This window comes from Ictalurus furcatus, chromosome 18 (genome assembly GCF_023375685.1).
Source record: "Ictalurus furcatus strain D&B chromosome 18, Billie_1.0, whole genome shotgun sequence".
Classification (NCBI taxonomy): Eukaryota; Metazoa; Chordata; class Actinopteri; order Siluriformes; family Ictaluridae; genus Ictalurus; species Ictalurus furcatus.
Genome location: NC_071272.1, coordinates 6,988,998 through 7,007,962, shown reverse-complemented (window position 1 = coordinate 7,007,962; position 18,965 = coordinate 6,988,998). Strand labels below are relative to the sequence as shown.

The 18,965-nt window shown below is 36.9% G+C and overlaps 1 protein-coding gene across 5 annotated transcripts; it reads right to left on the bottom strand.

Moving 5' to 3' along the window:
- Window positions 1-623: 623 nt before the first annotated feature.
- LOC128621933 (putative golgin subfamily A member 6-like protein 19) lies at window positions 624-17,007 on the bottom strand. 5 transcript variants are annotated; one of them, XM_053647951.1, is made up of 9 exons: window positions 16,924-17,007; window positions 13,488-13,511; window positions 12,391-12,408; window positions 11,463-11,486; window positions 11,317-11,340; window positions 7,742-7,822; window positions 2,807-4,123; window positions 1,841-2,764; window positions 624-1,691 (listed from the first exon to the last, which is right to left on the bottom strand). In XM_053647951.1, the coding sequence occupies exons 1-8, from the start codon at window positions 16,946-16,948 to the stop codon at window positions 1,902-1,904; spliced, it is 2,376 nt and encodes a 791-aa protein (XP_053503926.1). In that variant the 5' UTR covers window positions 16,949-17,007; the 3' UTR covers window positions 624-1,691; window positions 1,841-1,901. The 5 variants fall into 5 exon arrangements, with proteins under 5 accessions (XP_053503926.1, XP_053503925.1, XP_053503930.1 ...); XM_053647950.1 differs by having other exon boundaries at window positions 1,841-4,123; XM_053647955.1 differs by lacking the exons at window positions 11,463-11,486; window positions 12,391-12,408; window positions 13,488-13,511; window positions 16,924-17,007 and adding an exon at window positions 9,621-9,740 and having other exon boundaries at window positions 1,841-4,123; window positions 11,317-11,453.
- Window positions 17,008-18,965: the final 1,958 nt, after the last annotated feature.

The following is an 18,965-nucleotide window of genomic DNA, read 5'->3' as shown; positions in this document are numbered from 1 at the left end:
CTGAGAGAGATGATTTGACCTTCCACGCCAAGTTCCAGTCTGAAACCAACGTCACGACCAACCAGGCTTTACTCACACCTGAAACCGACACTACGACCAACCAAGTTATGCTCACGCCCGAGTCTGCTGACACAGACAACCAAGTTCTCCTCATGCCTGAAGCAGATGTCATGACTAACCAAGTTCTTCTCATGCCTGAGACTGATTACATGATCAACTGAGTTTATAGCCAACCAAGTTCTGCGTACACCTGAGTCTGCTGACACAGCCAACCAAGTTCAGCCTGCAAAGTCGATGCAGAACAACGCTCAGACTCTCTGCGTGACTGAGGATGCCACTCAGCATCCCTATACAGCTGAGGATGCCACTCAGCCAGCTTGTTCTACTGAGGAAGTTTCTCCGCCTCCCATTGCAGCCAAGAGCTCTGTTTTGCTTCCCTACTCTGCCGTGGATGCCACTACGCCAAGGTTCTATGAGGACGTCGCTCTTCTTTCCTGGGGCGGGGGCGAGGTTCTGTCACAAATTCCCCTTGAGTCAGCGCTGTATTGCAGCGTGCTCAGCAAACTGAAGCCCAAGCTCATGCACGAGCCTGGTGCGCGAGCCCTTATTGAACGCACACTTGTCGGTCTTCATGACATTGACTTTGTGTACATTGGACACGTGCTTTTGTTATGGTTATGTTCTGTCTCCGCCCCTGTTTTGTAATTGGTTGATTTCCGAATGTGTGTCATCATTACTTTCAGCTGTCCTGTGTTTAACCCATGATTACTTTTGTTATATAAACCTCTCGTGTCTCTTAGCACTTTGCGTAGTATTGAGTTTATCTCATTACCAAGTGGTTGTTCATAGTTTCTCATTGTTTTCTCAGAAACTTTGTTTCTGGTTTCTCGTTTTTTATTCTAGCCTCGCCCAGTTTATGCCTGTTTGTATATATATGTATGTATGTATATTTGACCTTTTTGCCTGTTATTAGACCACGCTTTGGATTACCTTTGTCTACCTGCCGCTCTCTCTAATAAATATCTTTAACTGCACTTGCATCTGTCCTAACCTCCATTACGTAAGTTATGTGACAAGTTAAAAAATAAAGACAATTTTTCACAGCCTTCTTTGCTCATATTTACCAAGGGTGCCAATATTAGTGGAGGGCGCTGTATATAGAACTAAAGCACTTATAGTTCACCGCAGAAGTAGTAATAAGAAGAAGGAGAAAAAGTTTATTTACACATCACATTTCATACACAGATGGATAATGTGACATAATAAATAATGATCCATTTCTATACAATGGCAAGTTTTGAAAAATAATTCATAAAAAAAATTAATTATTCAACTCAGTTCCCTGTAAAAAATATTTGTTTTTAGATTGATGTTTTGCATCATTTAGATTAAAAAAAAAAAAAGAAAAACTCAAGAAAAACGATAATGGTCCAAATAATAGTAAACAATACTGTTATATAAAGTTCAGTACTGCCATGGATAATACTTAAAAAAACAACAAATGTCTTTACATTTTATATTGGTGTGCAGCATTTTTCTGCTAGTGAATGCTATTCTGAGGACTTTTCCCATGATGGCAAGTGTTTGTGCTTTTTGTTTTAAAATTCATTTTGCTCCTGACTCTGTCCTTGTTGTGTCTTTGTTTTGATTTGCTTGTATCATCTGTTCATATTGGCTTTGATCTGTGGAAACTGAGAGAGATGATTAGAATTTCAGAAATAATTGCAAATATGGGAATATGATCGATTTAATTAATGGTAAATTAATATATCTATTATATTTGTGTTAGTTATGTGCATGAAAATGCTTTTGAAATACAGAATATCAATATGATACTTACAATGTGGTAACTCGATGTCTTTGCCCCCCCTGCATTCCCTGGTTCCAATGGGTTGTGGCGCTTACTCTTTGTTGTTGTCCCTTTCTACACCATGGTCCTCCTTTCTAACCTCACTCTCTCTTTGTTGAGAAGGATCTAGTACACTTCCTGGGTTATATTTGTTTCTTTTAAAATCATCCAATTCTTTTATTAGGTTGTTCTCTCTTAGTTGAGTAGCTTCCAAGTCCTTTTCGAGTTCACTCTCCTTCAGCCGCGAGTCATCCAACTTCTTTTCAAGTTCACTCTCCCTCAGCCGAGTGTCATTTAACTTCTTTTCAAGTTCACTCTCCCTCAGCCGAGTGTCACCTAACTTCTTTTCAAGTTCACTCTCCCTCAGCCGAGTGTCATCTAACCTCTTTTCAAGTTCTCTCTCCCTCAGCCGAGTGTCATCTAACTTCTTTTCAAGTTCACTCTCCCTCAGCCGAGTGTCATCTAACTTCTTTTCAAGTTCGCCCTCCCTAAGCCGAGAGTCACCCAACAACTTTTCAAGTTCGCCCTCCCTAAGCCGAGAGTCACCCAACTTCTTTTCAAGTTCTCTCTCCCTCAGCCGAGTGTCATCTAACTTCTTTTCAAGTTCGCCCTCCCTAAGCCGAGAGTCACCCAACTTCTTTTCAAGTTCACTCTCCCTCAGCCGAGTGTCATTTAACTTCTTTTCAAGTTCACTCTCCCTCAGCCGAGTGTCACCTAACTTCTTTTCAAGTTCACTCTCCCTCAGCCGAGTGTCATCTAACTTCTTTTCAAGTTCGCCCTCCCTCAGCCAAGAGCCACCTAACTTCTTTTCAAGTTCTCTCTCCCTCAACCGAGTGTCATCTAACTTCTTTTCAAGTTCGCCCTCCCTAAGCCGAGAGTTCTTTTCAAGTTCTCTCTCCCTCAGCCGAGTGTCATCTAACTTCTTTTCAAGTTCGCCCTCCCTAAGCCGAGAGTCACCCAACTTCTTTTCAAGTTCACTCTCCCTCAGCCGAGTGTCATCTAACTTCTTTTCAAGTTCACGCTCCCTCAGCCGAGTGTCATCTAACTTCTTTTCAAGTTCACGCTCCCTCAGCCAAGAGCCATCTAACTTCTTTTCTAGTTCACTCTCCCTCAGCCGAGTGTCATCTAACTTCTTTTCAAGTTCACGCTCCCTCAGCCAAGAGCCATCTAACTTCTTTTCTAGTTCACTCTCCCTCAGCCAAGTGTCATCTAACTTCTTTTCAAGTTCACTCTCCCTCAGCCGAGTGTCACCTAACTTCTTTTCAAGTTCACTATTTTTTATTTGTAAAACATCAGAATCATTTCTTAGTGTATGTTCCTTTAATTTGAAATCATCAAACTGCTTCCTTAGTTTACTGTCCTTCATTTCATAATCATCCAGTTGCTTTCCTAGTTTACTCTCTCTTTGTGTGGCAGCATCCAGTTCCATTCTGAGTTGTCCTTCTCTTAGTTGAGAAGTATCCAGTTCCTTTCTTAGTATAAGCTCATTACTTTTGGAAGTGTCTAGCTCCTTTCTTAGTTCACACTCTCTCTGTTGTAAGGTGTCCATCTTCATTTTTCGTTCTTTAATATGCTGGTCTTTTTGTCTTTTTTCATCCTTGCATTCATCCAGTGAGGTCTTTATATATAAAATTCTTTTCTTTTCCCATGGTTCAAATTTATTCATAAGTTCTGCATAGGCTGGTGGAATAAAGAACTTGCTGTTTGTGTTAGCTGTCATATTCTCAACTTTCCTGAAAAGTTCCTGAACATTTCTATCAGTGTCCTCTAGAAAGTGGTGCCTTTTCCCACATTTCAAAACACACTTCATTGAGGCAGGATCTGAATGTTTTTCTCCATCTCCTTTAATGAACAGCACCATACTGTAGTCGAATGCCTCTTTCCCAAACACTGTAGCAACTGCTTTTAAAAGGAGATGCACTTTTCCAGGTTCATGTCCATCTCTAATCACCAAAAGGAATGCATTAGGCCCAGGGAATACCACTGATGCACATTTCTGAAGGTCATTTTCGATACTTTTGACACTCCTCTTAAAAAAGAATGATTTCAAATGCTTCAACCAACGAGAAGGACTAATTGCCACAGTGACATGTCTTCCCTGGACACAGTTCTCCTTCACCTCCCACCCTTCCAGATCAGCTCTTTGTTGGCTCTGCCCATTCCTAAGTATGATCTTGCATGCCTCATTCTTTAAGTCATCAACTCCCAGAAGTATAAATCTACACTCTTCTTTGGGGTCCGTTGAATGTGTCACTTTGGTTAAAGACGTCTCACCTGAGATACACATTGAACAAATCACAATGATAATTTATAAGAGCAAAAAAGTACTTGGAGAGGGGAGTAATATATTTTATGATCAGTATTTTGTCATTATGAAATTCAGTAAAAGTTGCTGAATAATAACAATGTTGGTTTAGAAAACATTGCTTTTGTCAGTTATGCTTAGTATGCCATTTCCACTCTTGAAACCAAAACATCCTATAAATTTGTATTAAAGGGACATTACGTTTTCTGAAAAATTCTGACTTCTGCACTGCCTGTATTTTTATTCTCAAACTCTATACCAGTAATGATTGGGAATTTTCAATGGGTAGGTATTGGCTTGTGCTGTTGTAATCAACAGCAGAGAAAGGAAGGTTGTTCCACTCATCAGTTGATAAACTTACTCATATTTAATACTGAAGAGTCAGAAGTACTTGTACACCTGGAATTATCACTACAATTGTTGGATTTCCTCTAATAAGTACCACACCGATTTCACACACTTGGGCCATACCTCACCTTCATGCTGCAGAAGACTTTTCTGCCTAAGGACACAGTGACTGGAATGTGAGGTGCAAAAACCACAAGGGAACAAAAGCATTTGGGTTATTCCAGTGGAGCAATGAACCAGCTCCTCTCACTGTTCCAAAAGCCACAATGTCATCAGCAAACCCTATGAGGAGCTCTCATGCCGAAACGATCCAGTAAGCCACTCCACCTTCCCCTCCATGCTTTCAATTTCCTGGCCATGACTGTGATACCTTTGCATTTTCCTAAACTAAATAAAATTTGAGGTATAAACGGTATTTTCTTCATGTGGATTATTTTATGGTTATTACATTATTTTATGTCTAATAACAACTGGCAAAGGGACTACAATGTAAGTTAGCCTTCGGGCTAACTTGGGTACATTTATATTCATGAATGTTGATTAAAGTACACTGTCCCTTTTTGAAATAAATAAATGTGGAGAATTCCACAGGTGTCTGAGAGGATGACAGCAGGCAGAGGAAAAACACATACAATCCGACCATAGACATGGCCACTCCTGTCCAGCCTGAGGCCAGCAATCTGGATTTTCCAGCCCTGCTCAAGGATGAGGCCTCTCCAGATTCCCAAAAGGACATTGCAGCTCTGCTTCCAGACCTCAGTTGAGGATGTTGTCACTCTGTCTCCAGACTCCAGTGAGTGCATTGTAGCTCCACCTCCATACCCTGGCAAACAGACCTTGTTGCTCCATCCCCTGACTCTGGTCCGGAAACTTGTCATTAATCTTTTTATATAACCAGATAACCGGTTATCGGCCGATATATCAGTGCATCTCTACTTTTAACCAATACACAAATTGTTAAAAAGAGAAAAGATTAATGACAAGTTTTAACATACAAAAGTCATTTAAAAAAACACAGTTGTGATGGCAACTGCTACCTGCTATTACGGATTGCACCACCAGCCCAGCCGTGTCACTGCAGCTAAGATGACCTATTGAATAACTGTATATAGGCTATATAATGCCGGGGTTGGGGAAAAGTACTGGCCCTCACAAGACTGGACCACTGGGAAAATTCCTGAACTTCCCAGTGGCCACTCTGCACCTGCCTTTATCTTGTTCATTGTTAATATAAGCTTTTGAGCCTTAGTTTTTTCTATTTCCATATCCTAATTTTCTGTTGAACTTCTGTTTAGATCCATACCTAATTCATGTTAATGATTATGGATAATCCCTGCTTGATACTATCTGTCTGGAATTAAGACTATGATTGTTTGGATTTAAATAACGATCATGCCATTTTTTCCCCCCACAAAATAACCCAAATGGTAGGTGAGGTGGTGCAACACTTTGTTACTTGTATAAGCCTTTTTCTTTTTAGCTTATAATGGTATTTTGAGCAAAATGTACTTGGTTTTCTGTCTCTCTGTCTCCCAGTTTTCTCAGTTTTCTTTTGATACATTGGTGCATCTCTACTTTTAACCAATACACAAATTGTAAAAAAAAGAAAAAAGATTAATGACATAAGTTTTAACATACAAAAGTCATTTAAAAACACACATTTTACATTCTAAATGCTGTAGCAGGCTCAATTAGATGCCTGACCTATTAAAATAATTGAGTATTGTATCTGTATAAAGGGGAGGTATTGGCAAAATCTTACCTGTAGTACATCAGTCTGGCCACTAGGAACCTACTACAACTTTTGGAATGTGGAAAAAAAAAACATTTAGGTGAAGTTGTGAGCCTGCTGCAACCTTCAGAATGTAAAAATGTGTGTTTTTAAGTGATTTTTGTCTGTTAAAACATGTCATTTTAATTAATGCTTGGACAACGTCGACGTTTTAACTCAATGGGTGGAATTGCCAGATGGTCCCGTAGGCAACTTGGGCTGTGATACCGAGTCAGAAAATTCTGAAATAACTCCAACTCAAAAAATAAGACGGCAAGAAACTATAAATGATGATATTTTAAATATTTTGCATTTTTGAGCGAAAATGGGTTTTAAACATAGTTAATTAGTAGGCTAATTTAATTGTCAATATTAAAACAAAAAATCATTAAACGCGTCTTAATTTGTATTTTGTTTTTCACTTTTGAAACCAAAAACAAATGAACACAACGTACACGGACCCCCGCACACAGATATTAGCGAAATACAATTTTGATTTTTTGAATTAATGCTAACATGGCTAAAAGTCAAATAGTACAACAAAATAATTTTATTTCATAATTATTTTGCAATATATATTTAACTTGTTTAAGTAGCCTTCTTCTCTGGATAACATGAAGGGGCAGCGCCCCCTAATGACCAGCCGCCACTGGTACTGTCACAGTACGCAATTTCGGACGCAGCCATCTGGCTCCTCCTGACTCTGGTGAGGACATCATCGTTGCTTTGCCTCCTAGCATCACAGAGGATGTCTGAGACTCTCCAGACAAAGCCATCACTCTTCATCCTGCTGTCACAGAGGATGTAGCTCTTCCTCCTCCCAGGCAAAGCCCATCTCAAGGCCTCCAGCAACTTAAAGATGTTCTGCCTGTCTGGTCATTTGTGTGTTTCCCGATTGTGTCCAGGTGTTCTTTGTTAAGCCCATAATTAGTTTGTCTTTACATGCCCTTATGTTGGGGAAGACTGGCAACAAAAAAAGCAGCCTGGGAATTTGCTGTCAAGCAGCCCCAATTTGAAACACCATATTTGAATTGACACAGCATGTTTCTATGTCAACGAATCATTAATAACAAAAAAAAAACACAATCTGTTCATTTGTATTGTTTGTGTTAAGATGATGTGTAAAATCATTAAACTATTTTTTTCTAAAGGTTTTCCTCCACATGTTTGTGTGTACAGAAAGCAAAAACATGACTTCCTCAAACTTTCTCTGTCTGACTCAGGTTCACCTGTTTGTTAAAAATGCATCATTTGGACTATCTGACATGAGCATCAAATATTGTTGTATTCATTAAATTCATGAAGAATAGGCCAACTTTGACATATGCAAATACATATGTGGTGTATTTATGCAACATAGTTGCCATTCATTCTATTTCTTGTAATGCAACAATAAATAACTTGAAAGAAGTAGTCCAACCTGATCATATGAATAATCATAGTCACATAATAACATTCAATAGTGCACCTCTTGGATCGCTGCTGGTTCCTGCTCCCTCTTCCTCCTCCTGGTCCATCCTTTCCCTTTCTTGTCCAGGGCTATGTTCACCTGTTTGTTTAGATTGTAGAGCAAGTATTTAAGAAATCATTTTTAATTGCTGGGCTGGCTATCAAATATTATATAGGCCTACTTTATAGGCTATAATGTGAAAAAGAACTGATGAGTAGTCTAGAAGAAAATGATCAGATTTACATCTTTATTTTACTCATTTACAGTCGAAGTTGATGACCATTTTTTAAACACAGATTTAGTATAAACTTATCTAAAGGTTTGGCAATTGACTGATTAGTTAAAGCTTGGAAATAGTCAAACCTGTAGCGCTGCAGGACTCTAGCATAAGCATTGAACCCCCAAGATTAACAAAAACATTTTGGTCTTTAGTTAGTTCATTTAGCTAGTTCACAGCAAATAGCATGTAAGCATGACAAAGCACCTGCTCCCTGCTCACTCCACTTTGATGTTTCTACCTCTTCACCACTGTCCTCATCACCATCTGCAGACTGCTTAAATACATCTATTATTTTAAGCCCTTTTATTTTTTTGCACTGCTGGCTGTGGGTTTTCTCTTTCTGTCCATGTTTCGGCAACGAGTGCTAGATAATTTCAATGAGTGCTAGATACTTTCAGTTATGAAGGCAACTGCTACCTGCTATTACGGATTGCACCACCAGCCCAGCCGTGTCACTGCAGCTAAGATGACCTATTGAATAACTGTATATAGGCTATATAATCCCGGGTTTGGGAAAAAGGACTGGCCCTCACAAGACTGGCCCACCGGGGAAATTCACGAACTTCCCAGTGGCCAGTCCGCACCTGCCTTATGTTCCTTTGTCTCGTTCATTGTTAACATAAGCTTTTGAGCCTTAGTTTAGTTTATCATATTCCCTGTTCCTAATTTTCTGTTGTACTTCTGTTTAGATCCATACCTAATTCATGTTAATGATTATGGATAATCCCTGCTTGATACTATCTGGTACTAATACTTGGTTTTCTGTCTCTATCTCCCAGATTTCTCTCTCTCTCACTCCCTCTTCTATATTTTTAGGGTATCCCAGAAGAGAACCACATTCAACATGGGGCTTAGCAGATCGAGAATGATGTTACATTACATTAGAAATATATAAATGGGAGCATGCCTCTTGCAATGGAGGTATGTTTGAGGTCACAACTTGTATGAACATCAGAGTAACAAGCAGTCCTGCATGTAACAGTGCTCTACAGCTGCAACAACTAATTGATAAAAATCGATAATAATCGATTATGAAAATTGTTGTCAAAGAATCTCATTATCGGTCTTTGCGCAGCACGGGGAAGATTTACTCATTGCGTTACCTCTGTTCCAAAAACATGCTTCAGAGAGTAAATACTAAAGTTATGTCCCAAATGACGTACGATACACTTACAGTATCTCACAAAAGTGAGTACACCCCTCACATTTTTGTAAATATTTGATTCTATCTTTTCATGTGACAACACTGAAGAAATGACACTTTGCTACAATGTAAAGTAGTGAGTGTACAGCTTGTGTAACAGTGTAAATTTGCTGTCCCCTCAAAATAACTCAACACACAGCCATTAATGTCTAAACCGCTGGCAACAAAAGTGAGTACACCCCTAAGTGAAAATGTCCTCACTCACTACCACTCACTACTTTACATTGTAGCAAAGTGTCATTTCTTCAGTGTTGTCACATGAAAAGATATAATCAAATATTTACAAAAATGTGAGGGGTGTACTCACTTTTGTGAGATACTGTACACTGTGCACTCTGCACTACAGTCTAGTGTGTGAATTTTAGAAAGGTAATATCATCTCAAATATAACACTAGCGTTTTTTTTTACTTACCGGAAGTATAAGCCGCTTCCTAGGTGATGGGGAATTACGTCATACGCACGCTGCTAGCATTTGCAGACACCCAGAGTCACCGACAATGACTTTCTTCAGTTTACTGTCTGTCAACGTTACCTTTTATTCCCGACATGACCTCAGTCACCATCAGACAGAGGAGAAATCGTCACGTGATTGAGGAAGAAAGTGTGTAACCTCCAAGTCCTCTAAGGCAGGAGCATTTTAAATAGTGTGGAAATCAAATTGATGTGGAAGGACAAACTTGTGTTTATATCCGAAATGCTCCACTGTGTGCAAGGGGTTGGGGAAACTGGTGCAAGTTGCTTAAAAGGTTTAGTTTAATTTAAGTTTATTGTCATTATATGCTGTATTTGTGCGCTTGCAGTGTAAATTCTGTTGTTTATTATAACAGAAGTGATGTGTTAGTAATGAGGCCGCGTTGCTGATCACGTGCTGTGTAGATGCACTGATACAGAGAAGGAGCACTATGATCAAAAGTAAAATAATATGTCTATGGACAGCGAGTAACAGAAACCACAAGGTGCAGTGAAAGTGAGTTTATATTATTAATTAGGACTGTAGTTTAATTCTGTTTTTATATATAATATATATATATATATATATGTATATATATATATATATATATATATATATATATATATATATATATATATATATATATATATAAATATATATTGTGTGTGTGTGTGTGTGTGTGTGTGTGTGTATATATATATATATATATATATATATATATATATATATATATATATATATATATATATATATATATATATATGTACAGTGAGGGGAAAAAAGTATTTGATCTGCTGATTTTGTACGTTTGCCCACTGACAAAGAAATGATCAGTCTATAATTTTAATGGTAGATTTATTTTAACAGTGAGAGACAGTGAGATTTTAATGGTAGGTTTATTTGAACAGTGAGAGACAGAATAATAACAAAAAAATCCAGAAAAACGCATGTCAAAAATGTTATAAATTGATTTGCATTTTAATGAGGGAAATAAGTATTTGACCCCTCTGCAAAACATGACTTAGTACTTGGTGGCAAAACCCTTGTTGGCAATCACAGAGGTCAGACGTTTCTTGTAGTTGGCCACCAGGTTTGCACACATCTCAGGAGGGATTTTGTCCCACTCCTCTTTGCAGATCTTCTCCAAGTCATTAAGGCAAACGTACAAAATCAGCAGGGGATCAAATACTTTTTTCCCTCACTGTGTGTGTATATATATATATATATATATATATATATATATATATATATATAATGTGTGTGTGTGTGTGTGTGTATATATATGTATAAAATTTATTTGATACTATATATGCATTATTTTTATGGATGCACAAAAAGCACTAACTACACAAAAATAATTAAACTACAGTCCTAAATTAATAATATATATTCTGGTGTGTGTGTGTGTGTGTGTATTTGGTTCTTTTCTGTTTTGGAAAAACAGTTGTGTAAAGTTTTAGTCTGAAATTTATATTTGTAACACTCAGTTTGTGGATTTTATTTTAAATAAACCAAAAAAGGTACTGAAAGTTTACCCCGCCCCATCTGATTAATCGAGAGAAACAAATAAAATAATCGGCCAAATAATCGATTATGAAAATAATCATTAGTTGCAGCCCTACAGTGATCTGACACAAACACTAAAGAATTTACTTACAGAATTTGGCTCCAGTTTGATGGGCTGCAAAAAAAAGCTTTGTTATTTGTGTATACACTGTGAAGGTAAACAAGACAATATAAAGGATAAAAGATTTACTTAAATGGTCACGGTTCAAATCACTGTCTTAATCCTTAATCACTTACATGATTCACCTTCATCACTTTCTGCTGTGAAGCAAGACAAAATATTTGATTACTACAAACATTAATGACAAGAGATTAGAGGACTAGATCTTTAACATTTTTGTGTACAGTGTGTGAACATGAATAATACAGGATGTTTTTTAATGTCCTGAATCATTATTTGGTGGTTTATTGAAAAATGCTCGCTTCCAGTCCTCGTGCCAACAATGGACATTTTACAGAGGTTACTCTCTCTCTCTCTCTCTCTGTCTCTCTCTCTCTCTCTCTCTGAGTGTGTCACGGTTTCCAAGACAATAAGCACCATGTGTTTTTCCATGTGCTTTTATTATGGTTTTGGTTCTGTCTCCACCCCTGTCCTGTCACTGGTTTGTTCCCCTGCTGCATTTTCTGTGTTTAGTTCTGATTAGTTTGTGTATACAGTATATACACCCTGTTGATTCAGTGTCTCATTGCAAAGTCGTATTGCGCATTCCTGTCTAATGCGAAGTCTTGCTTTTTCTATGTCCTTGTTCTTGAACGTATCCTTAGTTAACCCTGTTTGTCTGTTCAGTGGCAGTGATTCTGGATTGTCCCTTCCAAACATAACATTGACAACAATTTTATAATGCAAAAGTAATTTTGACCTTGTATTTTTAGCTTGCACTATATGCTTATCATCTACAGTATAAGTAATTATATAATATTGACAATTAGCATGTCACATGTCTCAAGCACTCTCACCTGTGTCTCATTGCACCTTGATTAGCACCACTATATATAGTTCTAGGCTGCATCCGAAATCGTGTACTGTGACAGTACGTACTGCATCGAATTCAGTACGTACTGCACAGCCGTTGAAACAGTACGTGCTAATCAGTATGTGTGGGTATTATGACTACATCCGCCATGTTAGCACTGTCATAATACATAAATAATCAAAATTACTTACCATTCTCGAGTAGTGGCTCTGTTTAAATAAATAGGAACATGAGAAAAGAAAGCATTACTCTAGATTTATTAAAATACACCTATATGAAAACTCTTCACATTTCTATAAATAACCTATGTTTTCAAATAGCTTATTCATTTCAAATCTTATTTCAAATCTTTACGTAATGTGAGCCAATATTTAAAATTGAAATAAAGTATTAAATTAAACTAAAGGGAAAAAAGTATTATTTTCAGTTCTATATGATCGTTGTCATGGTAGTGCCATTGAGTTGTAGAACTATATTACCCATCAGCCCCAGCATGTCACATGTCTCAAGCACTCTCACCTGTGTCTCATTGCACCTTGGTTACCACCACTATATTTAGTTCTAGGCTGCGTTCGAAATCGCGTACTATGACGGTAGGTACTGCGTAGAATACAGTACGTACTAATCAGTATGTGTGTGTGTATTATGCTACAATCCCAGACATACTACATCTGCCATGTTAGCACTGTCATGTGACCTTTAACATCATCATAAATACAAAAATCTTAAACAGGTTAACAATTTATTCGGGTATTGTTAAACAAGTCCTATTTAACCAAGGTTTAATACTTAAAAAGAGCCGACGCTGTCTTCTGCGATTTGTTTTTCTGAGCTTGTCTGCACCAGTCCCATTGCATCGTGGGATTGTTTGACTCGCATAGTGTCCATCGGTTGTATACTGCAAAATCTCGCTGGAAGCAGTACGCCATCCGGGTATTTCACTCCTACCAAGAATTCGTACATACTACCCCTTCGGCGAACTGCTTTTCGCCTACTATATAGTAGGTAAATATGCGGTTTTGGATGCAGCCCTAGTTTTTCAGTGTTTGGTTGTCAAGCTTTTGTTGTAATAGTCTTGTGGTGTTGTGTGTGCCACAGTATTGCCCGTAATCTTTTTCTGTTTTGTTAGCACATAATAAAATAATCTTAACTTGCATCCGCCTTCACCTCCCAAACATGACAATAGCAAAATCTGCTTTGGTAATTAATTATCTTACGTTTTAACATTACATTAACAACAAGAGATGCAATTTAAAGTACCTATTACAAATATGGGTGTCTAACTTACCTAGTTCAATTGCATCCTTTTGTGCTAAAAAAACAAAAAAACAAAAAACACACACGATATATTTTGTTACTATACTGTAAGCATTATTGATCCTTTACTGAGACTTAAAGATCATCTTATTTCTCTCAGACCATTGTAAACAATCAAGGAAATCCCAGACACTTGTTCATAAAACCATAAACAGATTGCTTCCAGTTATTGCTGTTACTACTGTGCCTGTTTCTCAACAGCTATGTAATTCTTTTCTTCAGTTTTTTAATTCTAACATTGATAATGTTCACAAATGTCTGTCACATTGACTCCACTGCTTCACTCTTTCGTTGATCTGGGTTCGCTGGTGTTTCTTTCACTTATTTCTCACTGCTTGATTCTGAGGCTCTCACACGGGAGGTATTCAGCATGAAATCTTCCACTTGCTTGCTTGATCCTATTCCCACAAGCCTATTTAAATCTTGCTTCGATGTTTGGTGCCCGACTATCCTCGGTATTATAAATGATTCATTGGAGACTGGGGTTGTTCCAGCAGCATTAAAGATTACTGCTGTTACACCTGTGCCAAAAAAAGAAAATGCTGTCCTTGATGATTTTAACAATTTTCGTCCCATTTCAAATCTTCCGTTTTTGGCCAAAAATTCTTGAGCGTGTTGTTGCCTTTCAATTGTGTAATAATCTTACAATTAATAACCTCTTTGAACCCTTTCAGTCAGGTTTTCGTAAATTTCACAGTTCTGAAACGGCTTTGGACAAAGTTACCAATGACTTGTTGATGGCCTCTGATTCTGGAGCAACTTCCATTCTCATTCTTCTTGATCTTAGAGCCGCCTTCGATACTTTTGATCATGGTCTTTTACTTACCCACCTTGAAAGTGTTTTTGGTGTATTGGGGACAGTTTTAAACTGATTTAAATCCTATTTTAATAACCGTTCCCAGTTTATTTCTATGGGTGCTTACAGGTCTGACACTTTACTTTACTTTTCAATATCTATTTATCTCCACTTGGGCATCTGCTGCGATCGCTTCATTATCACTTTTATGCTGACAATACCCAAATCTATGTTCACTAAAAATCTGGTAAAAACATTGATGTTTGTTTTCTTTCTGACTGTATTTCTGAGATAAAAATAATCAATAATAATTTTCTGTGTCTGAATAGTGGTAAAACTGAAGTTATGCTTATAGGTTCCTGTCATCAAATTCTCAAAGCGGGTCCACTGTCTCTGTTTGTTGATGGCTCTGTTCTAGAGACTCAAAGTAAAATGAGGAACCTTGGAGTAATTTTCGACACCAGCCTTACATTTGATTCTTTTATACAGAGCACTGTTAAAGAATCCTTTTTTCACCTCAGAAATATAGCAAGGCTGCACCCTATGCTAAATTTCTATGTAGCTGAAAAGCTGATAAACTCATTCATTGTCACTCGAATAGATTACTGTTATGCCCTTTTAGCCGGAGTTTCTAAATCCACACTCAATAAGCTATAATATGTTCAAAACTCTACTGCCAAGATCCTGACTGGGACCAGGACATGGAATCATATTACTCCTGTTTTGAAGTCCTTGCACCGGCTCCCGGTCAGGTTCCGTGTCCATTTTAAAATTATGATGATGACATACAAAGCATTACATGGCTTGGCTCCTCATTATTTATCTGCTTTGTTAATCCCTTACACCCCAAATTGCAGACTGTGCGCGTCACAGTCTAATTTTTAACTGTTCCACAAGCCCTCTTAAAATGTATGGGTGACAGGGTTTTTTCTGTCTATGCTCCTTCCTTTGGAACTCTCTTCCTCTCGAACTTAGGGAAGCTCAGACCTTTGACATATTTGAAGCTCAACTTCTTTTATTATTACTTTTATTATTATTATTATTATTATTGTTGTTGTTGTTGTTGTTGGTTATTTTTATTTACCTATCTTTTTTCTGCATACAGCTTATTTTGTGTACAGTGCTTTGAGAAGCTGCTTTTAAAGGTGCTCTATAAAATAAACTTTATTATTATTATTAGTATTATTTACATTATTTTAAAACAAAATGTATATATTTGTGTATACACCAAGGTGGAGTATAAGGTCCATAACATTTTTCCATAACAAATATGGAACTCTGCATAGATTTATAAAGATTTAGAAGATACAAGGTTCCACAATAATGTATTCTACAGTTTTCTTTGCTTAAGTGTTCATTGATCCTGTCCATATATGTAGTTTATTGATCAATTTTAAATTCTGTTGTTTTTTTTCTTCTAATTCCATGTGAACACTTCACATGGATTGAGGCCTGGTGTATGAGGATATAGTTATGCAGTTTGCATGATGCTAAACTGAGGACTAAAAGCTTAGACAGATTAGCCTCAGAGCTGCAGTGTTGCACACTGGCAGCCAACACTGGATTTTACATCTGTTTCAGATGACACCTAGTGGTCATGTCCAAGTGTTGATCTGAAACAACCTTGACAAGGATTCAGACAAGCCTTGACGAGTTATAACCTACATGTTGTTTGTGTCACAAAGAGGAAGTGTGTATGAGAGTTGACAGTGTTCTTTTTTTTGTTTTAACATCTGTCTGACAACTACATGAGCTTGGTTTTGTAACCTGTAGGCTCCTCATTGTGAATAACTATAGGTTATTTTGGTCATGAAAAATTATGATTAATAAAAGAAATCAAGCCACAATGTTTCACAATTGTTACATATCTACAGGGTTGTTTCTGGCCATTTTGGTGCCCTAGGCAAGATTCCTATAGGTGTAAACAATCATATTTTCTAACAGATTCAGACAGAAACACGTAAAACGTCATATTATCATAGATATGTGAATAATTTCATAGTACAGTATGCAGTAAAGTACTGCAAATTTCCATATACAGTAAGTTATTGTAAACTTCATAAAAATACCCATAATGCAGTGCATTTTACAGTAGTTAACCGTAAATAATATGGTATTTTACTGGCCTGTTGTGCGGTAAGTAACTGTAAAATTAAAGCAAAGTCTAACATGGCAGTCTGGTGTCTAACAGCTGAAATAAACATTCAGAAATTGAAAATAATGCATTCAAATATAGCCTATCAAATAAAACCACTTAAATTACTTATTGTCTGCTACTGCATAATATATTATTAAATAAAGCTAATAAATGGCCCTATAATTGTCACCAACTTTCACCCCACTAGCGATGGCCCTAGTCTCTAACACAAATTACGAGACAGGAACCTTGACCAAAAATAGCCTTATTTCTATAGATTTTATGCCCATTGTTACTCTAAAATATACATGACCGGAAAGAAGATTTAGTGGCTTTAAAAATTGTTATGTATGCCCAGACCCCCCTAAAATAGCCTTATCCCTCCATTTATAAAGGTCTTGTGACGTCCCTTCTGTGCTGTATAATGCAAATAATATTTGCTTTTTTATTCTAATATAAAAAAAAGTGGCTTACCTGGCTTTTTCAGTATCCGACTCATCACTTCAGATAAAAATTTGAAAAAATCAAAATAGGTGAATTCACTGTCGGCACCGTCAATCTGAAAATAAGATTTCTACAATTTTGTTTTTACTCTTTCACTTTCGACATGTGCGCCGAGGATCTCTTAACACAGGTTTCTTATCCTACGCGGAAGTTAATTCCTTTATATCATGAAGTGATCTGCTGTCTTGACAAGGATTCAGACGAGCCTCGACAAGTTATAACCTACATGTTGTGTTTGTATCCAACAAGGAAGTGTGTGTGAGAGTAGATAGTGCTCTCGACTGGCATGCTGCTACCTTGGGTTCGAGGCCTGGGTGAGGTGTCCCTGTCCACACTGTTGTAAAAGACATTTAAAAATGAGTGTGTGTGGTGGTGTTTTTTTTTTTATTTATTTATTTATTGTGTTTTTTTGTTGTTGACTTTTTAACATCTGTCTGACAACTACATGAGCTTGGTTTTGTAACCTGTAGGCTCCTCATTGTGAATAACTGTAGGTTATTTTGGTCATGAAAAATGATGATTAATAAAAGAAATCAAGCCACAATGTTTCACAATTGTTACATATCTACAGGGTCGTTTCTGGCCATTTTGGAAAAAAAGTATAAAAGTTATTGTACATGAATAATTTCAATATGCAGTATATGTTTTAATTCTGTGCTGTATAATGCTTATAATGTTATTTCTGAAATAAAAAAAGTGTTTCCCTACATTTTATGGTGTAGGAAACTTTTCTCAGTTTTTTCGTGTTGCCAGACGCACTGGGCAAATCTCAGTTTCATGATAGTATGTCACAATGAAAATCTTTTTAATTTTATTAAAAGATGGAAATAACCTTAGAAATGATCCCATGTATCCTAGATTAGGAATAAGATGTTTGAAACACAAGATGTTAGCCCACCATAAACATGAAGCAGCCAAAATAAAACACACACATTCATTATTGAATATTCCATTTTAATGAAGTGGCATTCTCTACTTTTCTATTTTTCCTAAATCTAATTTTATTTCAAACTTGTATTCGAAAACTGTGACTCTTTTTTCCCTCTAAAATATTTACATGTCAAAATTATTGGCACCCCTTCAAAGTAATATATAATGACAGCTATATTTCTAATTGTTTTAATTTAAGATGTTTTGAAGTAATTTGTGATCTTTACTGATTTACTTAGTGGCAAGTTCTATTTGTATAAACAGTATAATAACGACTAAACCTGCATAAAACACTTAGTGTCCATGGCCATAGTTTCCAGTTGGGAAGAGGGTAGGGTGCCCCTATATTTTAAAATCTAGTTTTCTTTCCCCCAAAATTCTGAGTTAGCTGGTTGAGAGAAATACCTAACTAACCTCCCAAACCTCTAAAACCAAAATGACACATTCTTTTGTAATCCACTAGCATGGAGACAGTCAAGGGACTAAAACCAGAAATGAAATAAATGATTATTTTGAGATGGCAAATAACATGTAGGCCAACCCAAACCCTGACATTAAAGAAAGAATCCTATAGATTGAAAAGAAATGACATAAGAAATATGACAAATATGGAAAAACTAACCACTAGGTATTGTAAATAACAAAAAAATCATGTAGTGTGCACTATATATTTTTTGAGTACACACCATGCATGTACTTGTCTATTTTGTCGAGTATGTGGACACACTGAGATCTGGGTGCATTTCCCTACAATCTACAATCCCTGATCCAAACTACAGTGCACTCTGATGTCTCCATTTATTCCCTTATGGATAGCAGGTTGCTACTTGCACTGAACGCATGTGGATTACACAAACTGAGACATACAGTAGCTCATGACTTATAGCATGTCAATGATCTGAATCACACATGAAAAAAAACAAGAAAATGAAACAAAGCACAATAATCTCTGAATTGATAAAGAATATTCTCATTAGCTGTTAGAAATATATTAATATTTCATTTTACATTAATATGAGGTGCCAGTAATTTCACACTCTTGTATACTCTAGGAGGATTCCAGGAAAACCATTATTTCTATC